Source organism: Strix uralensis, chromosome 1 (genome assembly GCF_047716275.1).
Source record: "Strix uralensis isolate ZFMK-TIS-50842 chromosome 1, bStrUra1, whole genome shotgun sequence".
Classification (NCBI taxonomy): domain Eukaryota; kingdom Metazoa; phylum Chordata; class Aves; order Strigiformes; family Strigidae; genus Strix; species Strix uralensis.
The window spans coordinates 137591631-137612422 of record NC_133972.1 but is presented as its reverse complement, the minus strand read 5'-3'; the positions used below and the strand labels follow the sequence as shown (position 1 = coordinate 137612422).

Here is a 20792-nt window from a genome sequence, read left to right as displayed (position 1 = left end):
TTAAAACTGTAGTATAACCATTTTTTGTTCCCTCTCTGAAGCTGGATATTTCAGGGCTATAACCAACATTTTTGGAGGCAGGCTCAGGTAATGTTTTTTTCTATATATTTAAATAATACTGAACATAAAAAAATATTTCTTAACATTTAGAAACGATGAGTTCATCTAAGTGAATAACATATAAACATAGAGGTCCTCAGTGTTTCCAGCACACAATTCATGCAACAACCTCATTCCTAAAAGATAAACACAAGCTGAAAGTATCTTCCAAACTACAGTTGTCTTTGATTGTTCATTAAGCTTTATAAATATAAGCACAAAATTTATAAATGGCCTATTTACATTAACAAGATTAACAACATCTAAATATAAGGATGCTCCTGAAAGGCTTATTTGGCTTTTTACACTTGTAGAAACAGCTCTGTTCATCACCTTCAAACTTTGAAGGTGAGGCAATGTCTCTTTGCACCAGAAATATGTTCAAAGTCCTCAGGACACACTTGTCAACTTTTAAGGTCAACTATATGTCCGTTACTTAAGTGGTTTTCTTTACATATCATCATCGTTTCTTCACATACAATACATTCATTAATGCTTTTTTTTTACTTAGATCAATTAGCCAAGCTACTTCTAAAACAAAAAATTATAAACAATAAAGCCAAAGGTAATCTCTCTCACCAGTGGTTCCCTGAACTTCCACAAAATACCATAACTTATCGGAAATGTCATAGTGGAGCAGAAATACAATTAAGGAGGTCAAGAATAAGAATAAGAAAGCTTTCCAAGATCACAATATGCACTTCAATCTGCAGCACAATATTAGCTTGACACCATACATCAGTATAGCTTTTATCCCTAAAACCCAGTGCAGATGTGAATGTCTTGATCTCAATACTGACTTGACTTGAGCTGTGTAATAGCTACTGACACCTGGGGAGTTCTACAGAAGTGCAACATTTCAGAATAGCTAAGGCAAAGAGGAAGGCCTCCAAATTACCTACAACATCATCTGGAAATCAAGTGCTTGTTATAAAATCAGAATCATAGAATGTTTTCAGTTGGAAGGGACCTTAAAGATCACCTAGGTCCAATAGCCTTGCCATGTGCAAGGACACCTTCCACTAGATCAGGCTGCTCAAAGCCTCATCCAAACAGGCCTTGAACACTTCCAGGGAGGGGGGATCCACAACTTCTCTGGGTAACCTGCTCCAGTGCCTCACCAGCCTCACAGTAAATAATTTCTTCCTTATATTCAGTCTAAATCTTCCCTCTTTCAGTTTAAAACTGTTACCCCTCATCCTATCCCTACACTCCCCGATAAAGAGTCCCTCCCCACCTTTCCTGTAGGCCCCCTTTAAGTACTGGAAGGCCACTATAAGGTCTCCCCGGACCCTTGTCTTCTCCAGGCTGAACAACCCCAACTCACTCAGCCTGTCCTCATAAGGAAATTGCTCCATCCCCTTGATCATCTTCGTGGCCTCCTCTGGACCCACTCGAGCAGTCCATGTCCTTCTTATGTTGGGGGCCCCAGAGCTGGACACAGAACTGCACGTGGGGGCTGACGAGAGCAGAGCAGAGGGGGAGAATCACCTCCCTCAACCTGCTGGCCACACTTCTCTTGATGCAGCCCAGGATATGGTTGGCTTTCTGGGCTGTAAGCGCACATTGCTGGCTCGTAGTCAGTCTTCTATCCACTAATACCCCCAAATCCTTCTCCACAGGGCTGCTCTCAATCCACTCATTGCTCGGCCTGTATTTGTGCATGGGATTGCCTCGACCCATGTGCAGGACTCGGCCTTGTGGAACTTCATGAGGTTTGCATGGGCCCACTTCTCAAGCGTTTACTCTTTCTTGCTGACCATAAAGTGTTAATAAACATTGCAGCATTACATTTCTATGCCATTCTGGGCTGCTTCAGAGTAAAACACCCGGGTACTCACATGCACATCCATGCACGCACACACAATCTCTTTTCAGGTGTGGAAACAGTCCCCATCTCACAAGAGAAAGCACTTCTTCATTTTTAGACTATCTAAATTGCATGATCACAATAAAATGAGGAAATGGAGGTGAAACCCAATTAATTAGTTAGTTCCTGACAAGCTGTAAATATATGCAATGCCTTTTGATTGAACTTTTTCTTTTACATAGCTTTGCTAATCAAGTGCAAATGTTATTGGTAGCTTCAGGAGATAACACTGTAAGAAAGATAACTATGCTTAGCTGTCTATGTATAACCTACCATTTCTTTGCTGAATAACTTAAGTATCTTAAATAGACACATTTGACAGAGATTGCTCCAAATACAAAAACCATCCCTTTTATTGAATAATTTGTTTGCAAGTATTCTTTCCGTTGTGACCAAGCAGCTGTTATTCACGCAGTGGAACTTTTTCTGCAATATTTTGTTTGAAGATTTCTCACACAACATGCATTTCTGTAAGAGTTCACCAAATGTTTAATCTTTCAGCTTCCATAGTCTGTTCAAGGACATAAGGTGAGCTAGTCAACATGTTTTTTTGGTACTGTAAAAATAATAAACATTCTCAGAGTTCTGTTGCAATATTGGCAGCCACCTCTAATCCTCACCTTCCACATCAGGGCCTGTTCTATTTGAAATGCCATGTAATTGAAATTACAAGCTTTTTGCTTCCCATGGCAGTTGGCCAGCACATTTCACGCTAAACCTTATACTAAAAAAATGGTAGTTTGAGTTAACTTACACATAGTTTTTCTGTTTACAGGCAAGAGGGAAGGAGGAAATATATAGGCACCTGGGAATCACATTTGTTTCAGTTTCTGAAATGTAACCAGAATACTTTTTTCTAAGTTTTGGTCCTGTTTTATTTACCGTTATTTAGACTAATATTTTTGAATTTGTCATGCCCAAGAAACCAAAATTTTAAGACAGGTAAAAACAAGGCACTCATTGATTATTTTGTTTTTTTACATATTTGTTTTAAAGTTCAGAAAAATCTTTCAATTTAAAAATACATTCTAGAGGATTAAATATTTTCAAATAAGACTATTTTCACTCCAGTAGACTTCTGCCCCATGAAAGGTCTCCTTGGAAGCACTGACCACACACTGCATGCAACACCTGCCAGTGGGGCTGACGAACTGAACTCATGAGGAGTGGGGGCCTTTCCGGAAGCAGTCTCTGGGGGTCTGGGCAGGAAGACAGGGCAGCCCCCAATGCCATCATTGGGGTCAGGCAGGCACCCAGGGGAGCTCAAGTTTTGCAATATGCAACATGATATCAGCAAAAAGAATACCAGTAGGTAAGAAGTGAAAAAAAATTTTAAGTACTTCACGTGCTTTCCAAAGTAAAAGAGAATTTTAAAAGAAATAATTATTTTGCAGCTGTATGTACTATGTCTATTCTATGGAATTTGTTTTGCATGGGTGGGTCCAACCAAAGAGGTTCAAGGTATGTAATTCAAACTACTTGCTTAACAACTTGCAGGAAATATTACTTACTTCCCAAGAGCCTTGATATTTATGCTCTTCTACTATTTTGTATTGTTAATTTAGCTAATAGTAATTAAATGTACATATTTGCAGGGTTTTTTTGACTAACGGTGGAAGAGTTGCACTAATTAATATTATCTAATTAATATTATTATTTTTACAGAAGATTTACAATTTAAAGTTAAATTTAAAAATTTAAAAATTTAACTTTATGTGCCTGAATTTCCATATACTTACAGAAGTCAACTTGGATTTGAAAACTTTTGTATCAGAAAACACTAATTTTGTGTTTATAATATACAGATATGACCTTTACAATTCATACTACCTCACAGGCATACTGCTGTTGTTCCTGATGTAGCAGTGGATCCTTAAAATACTTTTCTAAATGACTAACATGTTAAATGCTAATCAGTGACTCCAGTCCAGCAAATATTTTATAGATTTAGTTAAATACTGAAGTTTGGGTGATTTAGAGTTGTCGATTATACTCAAACTTGTACAAGAAATGAAGTTACTTCTCAGCATTTTTCCCAGGGAAAAGCTAAGAAAATTTCTAACAATTATAATTTAAAACATGTATCACCAGAATGTAGCCGTCTTCAATATGTATTGATAGCAAGAATTAAAAGCTTAATTTTCCTTGTGCATGAAGCCTCAAGTCATCTCACAAATTGAATTACCATGTGATAAATACAGAAAATCCATGTATGTATTCCTTCTAGGAAAGCAACTGTAAAGTTCCAAAGCAGTAGGGAAAACAAGAGAAAATTTATTTAAAACAGAACACCTTTATAAAATAATTTACTAGGGTTTTTTTCCCACAGTAATAAAGAGCAAAAAGTCAAGGCAAATTCATGCAGAAATGCCTTTTGCAGTTGGACAACTCTTTTTTTCCACAGTTTCTGTTACACTTGGATTAGTTTGCCTTACATGGATAATTTGCAAAGAAAAATACACCTTTTTATGTGCACACGCAAGGCAAGATGAGTGAATGCAAAGATGCACATGAAAAAAACCAGTAAGTATGAGTCCTGTTAGATCCAGGTGGTAAAAGAAGCAACTCAGAGGGAAGGCAAATGCTACTCAATTCAAATTACCCAGTGCATGTACCCTCTTTCTTTCTGTTAGTCACTGTAAATTTAGTAACTTCCCCTAATACCTTATTTTTCCACTTCTGTCAGAATTCCAGCCCACCTAATTTTTTCCTAGTATCACTTCAGTGTTTTCTTAAACCTTGCTAGCCAAATATTTATAAAACTCATTTACAAAAACATAAAGTAAAATAGGACTCATTAAGTTCACCACAGTGCAAAAATCTCAAGAAAAATCTTTGCATTTTGCCTAGCACTTTTTGTTACATTAAATATTTGTCAAAAAATGAGCCCTGCAGTAAACTAGGATCTCTAAGGACATTTTGACTGCTTGCTTCCACTTTGAATCCTTGCAAAACACTTGGGAAGATTGCTGATTCCTGTAAATACTTCAAACTGCTTTTTGCTATCTTTACATTTTTATTCATTCAGTATGCCTTTTTCAGGATTGTGTAGCACTGAAAATGTAAGTTCTCAATTTTTCCAATATCAGCTCTCTTCGTGAAAAATAAAGCATAGCAAAAGTTTCTATTAAAAAAGGTTCAAAGGAAAAAGATCTAATTACAAGAACTAAGATATTCTTCAGAAATAAAACAGTAAGCACATACAATATTCCAATAAAATCATAAGGTAACCATAGTATAAATTACATGAACCATGTTAGACATAAATGTTGCTTATCTCTTCTAAATAGCAATACCCAGATTGCTTTATTCTCCACACAGCTCTTTTCTAAAGATCCTTATGCATAATTCTTGCTGCTTTATCCCAGTTTTTCTCAAAACACTTCTCTTCTGAAGGCTGAGGCACTTTTAAAGAAAATTTGTCAAATATACATGAATAGAGAGAAATTTATGATCATGATCCATTTAACTAGCAACAGACTCAAATTACCCTATTGGAATGCAGTACCCATGGCACACCTTGAACCAGATCAGGAATTTTTACATGTAATACGCACATTTGAGTGAATGCCATGAACCAATTTGTCCAATTTATGAGAAACATCCGATCAACATCATATTTATTCTATTTTTCCCTCACCTTGTATCTCATATCTCATATAATATCTGAAAATAATTTCAAGTCACGAGAATGTATTTCGGTATCAATTCTGAAGTAATTTTACAGGCATATTTCTTACTGCTTTGAATGATTTGTGGGAATCCATTGCAAGAATGCATTTATCTTCACAGCCTTCCTATGAGGAACCCTTTACCTCTATATTTTATATGTCAAGATTGTCAAAGAATAAGTCTCACTGGAAGTTATTAGGTGACCGTGGAATAGATCTCTATTCCTTCAGAGCCCTAAAAGGCAACAACACTTGGATCGCTTTTTTCTTTTTGAGGAGATACAGTTGCAGACAAACGTACAGTGTTGGATAGCTGAATCTTATTCTGAATAACAAGCCACTTTAAAGAGATAAAAGTACACAATCAGCTAGCTACACACTATTTCAGCAAGAGCTTTCAGATACAAAACACAAAAAAACCCCAAAAGCAGATGAACTAATAGTTCCTGGTTTATGGCTCCTTAGTAACTTAGGCAAAGGAATTTTCCAGGAGCTCAGGAAAGTGAAGCTTGCTGCCTTCAAGCTAGGGAGAGATTGGATGGGCAGAGCAATAGCTGCAACTGCTTTTTTTGCCTTCTCTTTGCAGCACTGGCAGCAACAATAGCCAGTGTGGCTTTCAGGGATTCAGTCCAGGCAACTTGGCTGCCTCTGGCAGTCCACTGCTCAAGGCAAACTAACCTATGCCTAGAAGTATCAGAGCATTAAATAATACATGTACATATTGTTTGTCCATTCGTAAGCATGCACACACACAGTATATATATAAAAATACTCAGCTGAAGGCTGTACGTTTCTGTAGCAAGATTTTCCTAATAAACATAATAATCTTTTGTTTTCCTTATATCTTTATTTTTCTGTGTAATTCAATTTATTTGTTGTTCTTTCCCTATATTACATGTCTGCAGAAATGATAAATCAAAGCTGGTAGCTGCAGGTCCAAATCAATAAGAAAAACGTGGGTTCAGAAACTGCTGCAAAATTTATTATACCTCTCTGTTCACTGGTGTGAAGCAGAAAGGAGGCTTAAGAAAGAAGCTCAAAGCAATGACAGCTGAAGTTCTGCTCATTACTCCTTTTGCCCAGTATCTGCAAATGCTCTGTGAGGTTCTTGTACTCCAAGTATTATTTAGCCTTATTAGTAGTATTTAATCAGCTGCCTCAAAGACTGCAGGATCAGTCTTCATTGTAATTTTTTTTTCTTTAATACTGCCCTTTTTTCCTTAGCTAACAAATACTGAGCCCTTCTTTTCACTTTATCAACACTGAAGTGTGCTATAAAGCAGTATTGCTATGGTTGAACAGAAATTAGTATGTCCTCTTATAGCTGTCTAAAATTTTGCAAAAGCAAAAAACTATTGTCAAGTTACTTGCTTTAGAAAAAATCAATCCCTTCTTTAATCTGTACTCAAGTTTCTGATGCAATACAATTAGCGGCAAAGTTCTGATTATATAATTTTTCAAAAATTATTTTATTGCTGATTATATTTTCTGCAAACTGCAAATCTGCAAAGATTTTCTTAAATTTCAAAATAAAAGAACTGATGAAAATATTACCAAGCATAATACTGCATTCTTAAAAAATATATATAAATTAGCCATACATTTTAAATAGACACATATTATTAGTTTTCAAGCAAATGTTAACAAAAAGCTAAATTATAGTTGAGATATTATAATGTCATATTTCATCATGAAATTTAGAGTTTGAATTATTTTGTTCTCTTAATTCTATAAAATTGAATATTATCTGGTAAAATGGATATTTGACTTACATTTAAGAACATAAAGACATAGTATAAAATGACTGCACTTTCAATGGGAGCTATATGTTAAGTTCAACAACATATGGTTTTGTATGAGATTATAAGAATTTATTCCAAAATATCACCCTTCCTAGAATGAAAAAATTAAAACAGCCAGAGAACTCAAAATTCCAAAGGGTTATGTAAATTAGGTTTTCTTCATTCTAGGATGACAGTGCTGGCAAGCACAACTTTTACGTTTATGCAAAATCTAATTTTTATAAACATATTTTTTAAAATTACAGGACTATCCATAAGGGAAGATACTTACAGATCCTGACACTTGAGAGGCACTCTGAAATTCATCAGTATCTTCTGTAAGTGTTTCAACCCTGGGTACCTGAGCTGTTCCAGAGAGGTAGAAGAGAAGTAAATCACTCTAATTAAGTAAGCATTAGTCACTTTGAAAATAAAATGCCTATAAATTAACTGCTGGGAAGATAAATGTGGCTACTGTAAATGCACTGCTTTTCAGTTACACTTCAATGGATTTTAATTTATGTCTGATTCTAATTTATAAGCTTAATGCAATTTGGAACAGTGTCTCTAACATAATTAGAGTGATAAGCAAGCTTCCTTCAGCTGCCAAGGTGTCTCATAGGTTATTTATTATTTTTACTATTAAAACTAAATATTGTTTGTCCTTTACACAAGTGAGTAGTGGATCTTCAGCTTTAATAAAATCAATAAAATTAAATGTAATTACTTCTGTGAAACTAATTAGAATATAGTTAAAAATCCTTGAAGTAAGAAGTTCTGCTCACTTTAGGCAATGTTTAAAAGCCATGGAAGCTATAATTTTTGCCCATATTGCCACATTTGTAAAACAACATGACTTGGTGAGAAGTCTAGAATGCCTCTTTGACACATCTGTAATAAGTTAAAACAGAATTTATGTACCTATGTCTGAGAAAGCAATCTCCAAGTAACATGCTATGAAGTTCCACTCCTTGCCTGACAGTCTGCTAGGCACTTAGATGCTGTTCACAAGCAGCCTAAGAAAACAAGATGCCTTGATCTTCCCTAGGTTCTACTGTTATTCAGACACTTAGCAGGGATGTCCTTATGTTTCTAGAGTGCCCTGATTTAACATCTCAGACTATACTTTCTATAAAGACAGAACTATACTGAAGTATCACAACTATGGTTACCACATTCATTGCAAACACAAATGAAAGTCGAGGAAGAAGAGGTGATGATGATGCAAAGTTGTGGTCAGAGAACTGTGCAGGAATTGGGAGATGATGCCACATTTTTGCCACTGTCATATCTAGTTCTCAACCCGAATTCCCACATATTTGCACCCTTATTAATTTTTTACACTGATCATGCAGTTCCATTTGGAATAGCGCTATATGTGTTTCATACATTCCTATCTATTGAACATCCCCAATTTCAAACTCTTCTTCTACATCCAAACGTCTGTTTGGAACTTTTTAATATATCCGCACTTTAAAGGAAAAAAATGTAGAAGCTACACATCCTAGTCTTTTCAAGTTTCTTCAAGTAGAAACTTTCTTGTTTCTACTGGATAGAAACAGGAGCTGGCTAACTGCAAATAATAGAAAACAGTGACTCCTATTTGATAGGGAATGAACTACTGATGTGAAATTTGCTTAGTAAAATTTATTTAGCAAACTAAATTTTATGTATCACAGCATATTCTGTAGATCTAATTACACAATAGAATAGGAAATACCACATGTACACACTGTGGCATAGTATCATATAATCTATCATTTTCAGTTCAATTATACTATTCCAGGTAGAGCCACAAAAGAAACAAGTCTTTGCCCACACCTCAGAAATATGTGAACTTGCATACTACACTGAGAAGTAACTCACTTTACAAACAGCTTTTCTGAGACAAATTGAGGAGTGGTTTAGAAGTGCTATGCTTTTCATTGATCCAATATTAAGATTTTACTCCCTAATAAGTGATTGTATTTTAAGGTTCCTTCTATAAGAATGTACTGACTGTAAAGATCTTATTTGCAATTTCTTCTTTTCCTGCCTTATATTATGGCTTTCACTCAAAGGGTAAGGTACCTTTCAGCAAAAAAGACTGAAAAAAGTGAAACAAGTTCCTATGGTACTTATAGGCAACTGGGATTAAATGAACAATTATCCTTCAGTGATACTATTTCTTAATATCAAAATTAAAAAAACCCAACACAGTAGTAGATGACCTCTACAATCCCCCCAACCTAAAACACAGACTGGGGATTGACAGATGCAGATTTTTTACTGGACCAATCCTGTTGCAGTGTCTATCTTTTGAAGCCTCAGCCATTCTCCCCATTTATCTGTACAGAACAAGAGCAAGGCTTAATTGTGGACTGATTCAAGAGACAAACCTGACAGGCTTGGCATCTACAGGGGTTTTACTGTGCGGTCACTGAAGCTGCTTCTTCTAATCAAAATCAAGAACCTAGCTATCAAATTCTTCCCTTAGTTCTTTCCTGTGAAGTGGTCCAGTGGGAAAGAGAAACAGTTTTGAGAGGTATAGTTTAAGACAATAAAAAGAAACTGCAGGATTAAAGTGACTTGTGTTCTCCAATCTTGAGACCTGATTCCCATCTCTCATTTTTACTACTTAGATCAAACACAACTCTGTCCAATTCAGCAGGATTATACTAGAGGGAAATCAGTGTAGTGGTTAATTAGAACCAGATCCAGATGGAGTCAGTATAGTGCCTGATGCTGCAGATGATCTTTTTATATAAGCTATCACATTGACTTTATTAGGTGGAATTGCTTTAGTAAGGCTTATTTATAAGGGCTGTTAGATCAGATGTGCTGCCAATTACTTCTGAACCTAGTTCATCTGAAATCCACAAGAGAGATGCTTCAGATCTAACAACTTAACAATTTCCCACTAACCCAGAAACAGATCATTATCTAAAGAAAGCTACCCTCAACTTTGCTGTGCACCAGCACCTTGCTTGCATGTTCTTGAACAAATGGTTTACATCAGCGCTTCCCAATCCATAGTTTTCTCTTAGTAAGGTCATTGGTACTGATAAGTAAGAGCAGAAAATAAATTCAAATAAACCTGATAAGTGAAGTCTGTTAGTCGCCTTTTCAGTATATAACACATTCCTAAGGGGACATAACTAAAAAAGTGCAACATGATGCCTAGGTTACTTAGGGTTTTCTTACAGTATCTTTAGCAGTCTCTTTTAGCATCTTCTCACACATAATATTTATTGGAAATAAATATCAGATGCACAGAAAACAAGTGATGTGCTGCATTTATAGGAAAGATTGATAGAACGGGCAGTTGTTTGAGTTCTGTGCCTGTTTCTAGTCTGTGCCTACTTGCAAAATCCAGCTGTGCTTTTTTTCAAATCAAAATGTACGACTAGCCAACATTTCAGGAAGAAAAAAAATATTTAGAAAGGCTGAACATTTCTGAGCTTGCCCCTTGACAGAAATTTGGCAGTACCTCACTGTTGACCTCAGTCCTTTTGCTCTAGGGGCTTTGCTGTTTTCTAGATATATGACTAAAGGGTTGATGTATCTTCAGACATGAGATAGATGTGTTTATAACAATATGAATGTCATTGCCCCTCCCACCTATCTAACTTTTACTCCCTATATTTTTATTGGAGGTGGTTTTTAAGGGAAAGCATTCTCCATCTTGTCTATATCCATACTGACTACAGAGTAGCTGGAAGCATATAAAGTGGTCCAAGTTACAACAGCTACAGCACTCTTGTGCTTGATAGTCTGTGACCATGAAAGATCCAGCTTCATTATCATAAAGCATCCACCTCCTTCTGACAGTGTCACCTTATTTAATCCCAGTACCTCTGCCACTTAGCAACAGCGTACTATTTTATTGAAGCCTACAGTTTCAGAAGATGGCATGGCATATTTCTAGTTCAAGAACAAGGGTACACAGGAAGGAAGAAGGAAGGCAGAGATCTGTTCAAAACAAATTGTATCAGGAACTATAGAGCTTTTCCCTACACATATGTCTTACCCCTCTACTTGTTCCTGCTGCAATAATCTGATGCTTGCATATCCCCTTACCTATGCCACACAAGTTACCACCACCTTCCCTCCTGAGGATTACTCTCATAACAGAAGAATTTTGCTTTCCTTTCACAAGGCTTGAGTGCAGTCACCAGTCTGGGTCTCTCTTGCTGACAATCTTCAGCTTGTAAATACATCATATTTTGAGATTCTGAGTCCCCTATTAATTTTTTTAATAAAGTGATCAATGGCAGATGAAAGGAAAAATAAATGGCATGACTGCACAAAACCATGCATTCTCACAAAACCAGTTTGAAAATATTTATCTTTAAAGACATACTAGTTACTAATGCTGACTTAATGAGGCAAGAAAAATGAGTGAAAGCTCAGGTTGTCTTCGTACCTAATAGCACTAAACAGCAGACAGTTGGTAGGATAATTAAAACCAGTAAGAGTTAGTTCCTATTTCTTTTGCATTAATTAATCAACATAGCCAAATTGTCTGTGACTGCTGAAAACTAAACTGCAAATCAAATCCTCCAACTAATAGACTCATCTGGTTCTGCCCAACAGTAAGGGAATGGACTGAAAGATTTATCTTTGCAGATTCTCTGTCCAAAGCTCTATTCCTTTCTATCTCTATTCCAGGGACAGCTAAGATAAAGTTAACCTTCATCAACTTAATGTTTCATAGGAAAGCAGAGCATTCTCTGACAAGATATCCCTTAGGAGGTACCTTTTCCATTAGATTTCAGGTGCTATTCTGTTCCAAAGCCTGAGCAGAAATTGAAATAAGGCTGAGTCCTGACTGCAGATTAGCGCAACGTATGATTATGTTTGTATGGGGAGAAAAAATGTTCTTCAGAGCCATTATATAAACTCCTTTTTATTGTATTTTAATTCTAGTTAGTGGTGCTTGGAGAGATCAGAGAAGCGTTTCCCATACTTAGTTTAAAAACAGGGGAGAAATTCTATAACTCTTTTTTATTTTTACTGTACATTATTTGAATCTTGTGGATGCATTTGTAGTATTAAATTAAATATTTCTAAGACCAATCTTTGGCATAAAGACCAACTGCAATGAACAGCCCATGTCTATGCTGTTAAGCTATATTACATCCAAAATAAGGCACTAACATACAAACTGTCTACTAAGAATGTATCCTGGCCCAAGGCAGCTCTCAAAATATGCCTAGGAATTATTCAGGAGTGCTAATTGGCCATGACAAAAACCATGTTAGGCACTCTTCTAACAGATTCGAAGTGTAAATTATTGAGTTTGAATGCCCAGGAACACTCTCTGGAAGTGTTTAATATTCTTTTACAGACATAACCTCTACTCTTAAATTCAAGATGTTGGTGTTGGTTTTTTTTTTTAATAAGCAGCAAATATTTATATAACTTACCATCAGAGTCGGACACTGCTGACTCAGATGTTTGAGATACCATGGAGATATCTTCTGGCCTTTCTGCCAAATTATCTCCTTGCAATCTAAATTGTGGAAAAATGAAAAGAAAACATTTGCAATCATATACTATAGATAAGAAGAGTGTTATCTCTGGCTACATGCCCTACTCACAACGTTGTCCTAATTAAAAGGGTAGCTTTGCTGAAAATCCAACATCCATGGTTCAATCATATCATCCCAGATTGTCTAGTAAGCAAAACTAGCCTCTAAGAAACACTCAACTGAACCTCAGCTAATGTATTTTTGTAGGACTTATTTTAACAACAGTGGCGTTTTGGTGATATCACGTGCATATGAAACTGCAAGTTTCCTTCACTACATTCAAAAATATTTTAATTGAACAGGACTGTACTGGGTGTCCATGTCAAGGTGTTGGCAGTGGGGGGCTGCAGGGGTGGCCTTGGTGAGGAGAGGCTGGGGCTGCCCTGTGCCATACACAGGTGGTTCCATCTGGCTTCAAAAGACCCATGGCAGGACACAGCTGAGCCCCTCAGCCAAAATGGTGGTGGCCTTGGAGAAAACATAGTTAAGGAAGAGCAAACAATGCGACACAGGCAGAAGAGCAGGGAATGGAAAGATTGAGAAACAGCAGAGGGAACACCAAGGTCAGAGGAGGAGGTGCTCCACACTCCAGAGCAGCTACTCCCCTGCAGCTCACAGTGAGGAGCACACCAGAGCTGATATCCACTGCAGCGCATGGAGGACCCACACCAGAGCAGGTGGATATGCCCTGTATGAACTGTGGCTCATGGAGAACCCACAGTGGAGCAGATTTTTTTCCTGAAGGACTGCAGCCCATGGAGAGAGCCCACGCAAGAGCAGGTGAAAACTGCAAGGAGGAATAAGAGGCAGAGAGGAGCTGTGACGGACTGACCACAACCTCCCATTCCCCATCCCCCCTGCACCACTCAGTGGGTGAAGAGTCTGGAGTGAAGGAGTGAAGTTGGGCCTGGGAAAGGGAGGAGGAAAAGTGTGGTTTTAATGTTTGCCATATTGATTCTCATTACCTAAATGGATTTTAACTGGTAATAAACTAAAATTTTTTCCTCAGGAATTTTCCTCAAGTCAAGTCTGTTTTGCCCACGACAGTAACTGGTAAGCAATTTCCATGTCTTTATCTCGACTCACAAGCTATTTCATCCTATTTTGTCCCCTCATCCTGCTGAGAGCAGTGAGCAAGCGAGCAGCTGGGTTGGGGGCTGGCCCTTAACCAAGGTTAACCAACTAGAGGGAAATACATGCAAGAGTATTTCCTCCTCCTTTGTTACTTTTTAAAAGAAAATACAGTCATTACAGCAGGCTTCATCTTCAGGCTTTTCCCCTCCATCAGCTGACTGCAATGCCTTGACAGCAATTTACAAAAATAGTCCTTGTATCTGTTCTTTTAAATAAGCATCCCAAGAGTCCCACCATCCTTCTTCAGGCTTTTATGAGTCCTGAGTACAGATTCTGCTCTGAAGAAATGGTTTGTAGCTCTTCACACAATATAACTTCCATTTACATAAAGGTTATCTTACCTTGAATTTATTCAGACATGAAAAGAATAAGAAAAATGCAATTCAATATTGCAAAGCCCAGGAATCATAAAAATGCACTGAAGTAAAACCTTGGGGAAAGAAATAACTTATCTCTTATAAAAAGTTCCTTTCACTCTGTATTCTCACTCTCTGCAGCTGCTTTACACTAAACTTTGCATTAACCTTTGAAACCAAGCAGAACCCCCATATCTGCCCTATCTGAATTTTACATTTTAGGACTCTCACAGTTATCCAATATATTTGGATCTTAAGTCATCTATTTATACCTTCTAAAAACCATTCCTTCCCCACCCCCCCTACCCCACCCCCCATTACTTTATCTCCTTTATTGCCCCTGGGATGGTTTACTTATGATGGAAAGCTCAATGTAAACTCATAATGATTCTTACCTGAGGCAGTTCCACAGAAACAAAACTCCTCACAGAAACAAAGTGTAAAACTTATAAGCTGTAAACCTAATTTTGAAAATTACTTCTATGAATCCTTTATAGCTCTATACCTGGTTTGTAATGCGCTAGTTATCAATTCTTTAAAAGTCAACCTTGTCAAACAGGCTCTTCTAAAGATGACAGTCAACCAGAAACAAATAACTTTGCACCATTATCATAAAGATATTCAAATAGGGAGAAAACAAATTGCAAATGAAATAACCATGTGAAAAAGGAAGATCTCAAAAGTCACATAAATTTCCTTTGCATTAAAATCGACCTGTTGTTCTTCATTACATACATACGCGTGTTTACTGCAAACACGTATTCAAGCTTATAAGGATACGCATGGAATTGCAGGAACCAGAAGTGATGTACTCTTCTCTGCAGAACATGTTGATAGCTTATTTGTGTTTAATTAAAAGGAAAACTACAACATCCTCTGCTTATATTGCAATCATAAAAAAATTATCTCTAGAAGTAGGAGCTCCTTCTTTTATCCCATCAGAATATTCAAGATTTTATATGTTCCCACTCTCAGCTTTCATAAATCCAAACAAGACATGAACAACTGAAATTATTCTCATCTTATTCCAGAAATTACATACATTTAAGTGGCCCATTGCCTCATGAAAAACATGCAAAAAAAAAAAAAAAATCTTTTCAATGTATCTAGTCAGAAAAGCCATTCAAATTATTTCCCTTTGTAGGAGGAAATGGCTGGGTGAACTGGGTGGGTGAATAAGATGTTTGACATATCTGGACCTAATTTTCACATCCAATTTCAACTTATTTAGGTATTTCTTACATGTGGATTCGTATTGGAATAGATTCTCATGTGACTCAAGCAACAAAAAAGTCACAAACACTATTGCTTACCAAAAGAATTCTGTTACTTGGACTATTCTGATTTCTTCTTCAATAGTTAATACTATTCATAAGACACCTCCACAGCAAAATGACAACACTTAAAAAGTATTAATCAATAGATTAGAAAGAAGCATATGTCTCAAAGAGCTTCTGAATGCTTAAGAACCTCATTATATAATCAGAGATTTATTGTCTAATCTGTCCTTGTTTATGTTACTTTTTTCCCTGGTTCATTCTTGCTGAATGTCTTCCAAGAAAACTGTGTTGCACCATGCTGCAAGCATCAGTAACATTGGAAGTCCTAAACTAGGAGATCCACTTATCTGTCCCCTGGTACTACAAAAGCATTTTCATCTCCAACTCTTTTTCTTGCAGACTAGTTGTACAGAGAAGTGTAAACTCCAAGGTAGACTTGATTCTTTATTGCCAGATACCAGGCAGAAATTTGTTTAGCAAAAAAAAGGTAAAATGATGATCAAAATGTTGTGTTGGAACTTTTCATCCATGCTTTGGAAAAGGTGATTATAAAAAGAGCAATGTATACAAGAGTCACATCCTCGTTCGCAAAGCAATCTAAAAAGAGTTGAACTTTTCCAAACTGGTGGCTAGCTTTGAAAATCTTGGCTGTTAGTTTCAATTCGTACTCTTAAAAAAAGCCCAGACAAACAAACAAAAAGAATTATCTAAAAATTACTATCTTACTAATACTTTATGGACTCTTTCGGTTATTAACCAAAACATTATTTCAGCTAATAATTATTTTAATGGGAGTCTAAACTTGATACCTGATAGCCAACATTAACATTTTATTCTAGATACATTGTTTATAGTGTGATCTCTTGCTTAAAGGCCATTGTTTCAGTTACATTCAACCAGCTGCATGTTGGAGCTTCAACAGCTACAAAGGCAAACAGCCTCCAGGCAAATATTTCAATTTCCTTTGACCCAAAAATGCATTCTGTAGGACTTGTTCCAAGAAAATTGCCAAGGACTTCAGGACCAAAGACATTCTAAATAAGTTCTACAGGATGGGTGCAGCAGCATTATACCAGGTCTATCACTACAAACAAGCTTGTGGGTGTGTGAACCACAGTTGTACTGCCAGTATGATTTAGAAAATATGATACTATAAGAGTATGCAAACAGAGGACAAAAGGATTTAATCTACATTCCTTGAATAAGTCACAGCATAATAAAATCCTATACTGCCTCACCAGAGGACGGAAAGAAATAGAGTCAAGACTGAAATTGTAGATTTTTTTCATCCACTACTTTAAAAAGGTCTTTTCACACTCCTGAACAATCTATAAGCACACAGAGTATTATCTAAGAGATGGCAGTGACTAAAGTCAGCAAAAAGAAAACATTTTGATTCCTTTAGGATTCAGATTAGGAAAATATTTCCTCTTGACTTGATATCTGAAAAAGCAATGTTTTCTACAAATGTTTAAGATTTATCATCTATCGAAGATCTTATATTATTTCCATGTAAATTGCCTTTAGCTACTATGTTAGTTATTCTACTAGTGATGGTGCAGTATTTGGAAGTAGGAATAACCTACCGAAAAAAAAAGAAACCAACTTTTTTTTTGGTCTAAAAGTTCAGCCATCTTAAATTTTCACTAGAAAAATGAAAAAACACTTCAGCATGCACAAAGGTGATACAAAACAAATGTTGCAGTTTTGATTCAGTAACACATTTATCTAAACAGATTACTCTTTGGTTTAAAATTACGCTCATGTTAAAGTGCATTGCTGAACTTGAGCATTTAGGATGTTTTTCTTTCTTAAAACATTGATTGTTGGAGAACAGGGCATGTCATCAAGATGATATTACAATTTGATATTTCAGTAGAAGCCACCTACTTTATGAGATGAAAAAATACTAAGATAAAACGGAAATGAAAATTAGGGTAACTGATTTACGTTGCGTAATCTCTCACCAATGAGGCCATGTGAAATAATCTACATAAGACCCCATTCTGACTAATATGACAACCTCTTCTGGAACATCTTCAGTATTTCCCTAGCAATTTTGAGTGCCCAGCAACACCCCAAAACACATTGTTCTGTGGTATCACAATTACCAACAGTCTTAATGAAACACTTGTAAATCCCTGTGATTACAGAGGTGGAAAAAAACTCACTGGTTCATTCATTTCATCGTGCAGGCAGTGCAAGAAGCAATACCCTAGAGAAGTATCATATATTAGTTCCTACTCTAGCTCCATTTGTTGCAAAAAAAAGTGAAATAAAGCAGATTAATGACCATAAATGTTTCAACTTATTTCCATTTTCAAGATGACAGAATGTTCCAGGGGAATTTTACAGGGATTAAATATGCAGCATGTAAGTATCTGTAACATGAATTTAGTGACAGGGACATTGTAAACCATGCAGGTGGGCTAAGGATTCAGTGCAGATCTGCATTTCCTGCTTGGTAGATGAGATCTGTTGACTGGCTGTTTGGTGGAGTCTAGCTGGAAGAGAGTGATCAAGTGATATGAAGTCTCAAGCTTCTCTTGTGCCTGACCTTTCAGAAAGACCCACTCTAGCATTCAAAAGAAAGACTTGAGCTTTTCTGATGGCACAACTTAATGAGGAAATGCCTGATGGACTAACTTTATTTCCCTTCGCAGCAACCTCCTCATCCTCCCACTCTGTTTTCAAAGCCACAAAAACATCCCTGTGGCAATCCAATCATTACTATCAGGAGAAAACACTGAGTGCATCTTGATCTTTCTTCTAGCATTACATAGCAGCTGGAAATAAATTCGCACAGTATGAGCAGTCATTCTGCAGGATCAACCTTGCTTTCAGCATATCATTTGTTTCTAAATTTTACTGTCTGTTTGAATCAGATTATAGAGTCAGATTCTTCCATGTATTTGCATAAAGCAAAGAGTATTCTGTTAGTACTAAAGAAGGAATGATTAAGTAGTATTAATGAATACGTGCTGTAAGGCTTTTTTAAAGTCAACCATGAGATTTCTATAGCAGCAACATATTCCCCATTAGATGACTTTGATAAACTAAGAGTGTTCAGTTTAGTTTCTGAAATTTACCAGTAAGTCCTTTTGATACTATAACACATGCCACTTAATTATGCCAAGAATATTACAGTTGAAGCTATGTACATAATTTTATCTAATTACAACTACATAGAAGTAGACACAAGAAAGGACCCTTACATAAGGAAGGTCTGTTGTCTGCAATATGCAAATCTTTGAAATGGCATCTACTTTTTCTAACACTGTTCATTAGGACATATTTCTTGGTGATCATTTCTTCTAATCAAACTGATATCACTTAACCAGACTGTGTGATGACAATTGTCACTAGTATCTGAAAGTCAGTCCTTCCCAAAACTTGACATATTTGACAAGAAAATAAATGCTGACAGTACCCAAAACCAGTTGAGTTTATCACTCTTCTTTATTGTAATCAGCTACATGGCATGTCATCACACTTCCCCATTCTTTCTGTGTGACAGAACTAGTGGTCTTGTTTTCAAAACTCTCTGATATCCATCAATATCCAATTTACATGAGCTATTAAGAGGACAGCTTCTTGACATTATGGTAATTGCTGCTTTAGAAAGATGTTAGATTGATGACCTCACTTAGAAGCTAAAAAGAAAGAGACAAAGATGATCCTACAAAACAATTCCTTATGTAAAATCAAAATCGATCTAACAGAATCCTAAAATGACTAACTGTAATTGGTACATAATAAAGTGTGGGTATAGTGGGGATGTAAGGAGAGAGTAATGCTAGAGAAGCTGTGATTTCTCCACTTATACCACCCCTAAAATAATGCAGTAGCTCTCATACAGCTTCAGTTTCTAGACAATAGGACACCGGAATTAAACTATATCTTGGAGAAAAAAGTAGCAGGGAACAGTTGAGGAAGCTGAATTAAAATTGGGTTTTTCTCCACGATTTAAAGTTGGCATGCATTTACAGATTTGAAATTTGCGTTAACATTTATGCCTGAGGAAAACAGATTTTTAAGAGGTAAAACAACGTCCTGCTTTGAGGGCAACTATGAGTATGCCTATATTTGAGTGTGTACATGACTGCAGGTACAGATGCAGGACAAACTCCTACCTAAGAAATCCTCCAGTGCACTAAATAGAGGACATTCACAGTGTATGTCTACATGTCAACACTGTTGATATTCTTAAAAGTAGCAGTAAATGAAATTAAACTCGACACTATAGTAGAATGCTACAATAAAAACAAAAAATCACCAGTTAACACTATTCTCGCAATTATTAATAGATTAGAGGAAAAAAAAATAATTCCAAGGACTATATCAGATTCATAAAAACAATTAAAAACACTTAACCACAAGCATATGTATTTTCTAACATCAGGGCCTAACGAGAAGGAATAAAGTATCCTGAAAATAAAGAAATGGAAATGTTTCTGATACCTAATACTGACACGCATGCTCTTTAGTATTTGTTCTTTGTGTAGACTACTAATTCAAAGTATGTGCATTATAAATTGCCTTGTGCTAGTGTGTAGTAGAGGCTGTGCTTTAGGAAATGTTTGTGTCAAGTCAAATACTAAACAGGAGAGGAAATTCACCTTCAGAGGAGGGCGATTGTTTGCTCACAGACAGAGGAATTGGGATTATATTTCAATTGTCTTCCAGAAATGTCACTTAACTCAAATAACCAAATTCCCATTCTATTCCTCCCCAAAATGAACCAAAAACCCCAAACAGAAGAAGGGTCATAATTTTTGAACAAACTCTCCTTTAATCCCCAAATAAACAACTACAGGCAAGAGTTACATAATTACTGTGTATGTGGTTGGCCTTCAAATTCTGGTACAAGCCTGTGGGACCTCTTTTTCTTTTTAAACATAGCAAACTAGAGCTGGATAATTTGCTCAAATTCTGATGATCCCCAGAGGTGAACAACAACAGAAACTTTGAAATTCCACTTGAGAAGAAATCCTGAAAAGCTGTTATTTCAAGAGAATACAAATGCTTCTGCTGTCTTTTTAGTAATAAAGAACAATTCCTCCAGGTGCTCCAAGACAGTAAAGGGCA

The 20792-nt window shown here is 36.4% G+C and overlaps 1 protein-coding gene across 2 annotated transcripts in view; it reads right to left on the bottom strand.

The window, feature by feature from the left end:
• C1H8orf34 (chromosome 1 C8orf34 homolog) overlaps positions 1-20792 on the bottom strand; it is a 174507-nt gene that overhangs the window by 26177 nt on the left and 127538 nt on the right. For both annotated transcript variants that reach the window (XM_074893887.1, XM_074893878.1), the window contains exons 9-10: positions 12830-12915; positions 7714-7787 (exon numbers count right to left, since the gene is read on the bottom strand). In XM_074893887.1, the coding sequence (XP_074749988.1) occupies positions 7714-7787; positions 12830-12915 (160 nt within the window). The remainder of the gene's footprint in view (positions 1-7713; positions 7788-12829; positions 12916-20792) is intronic.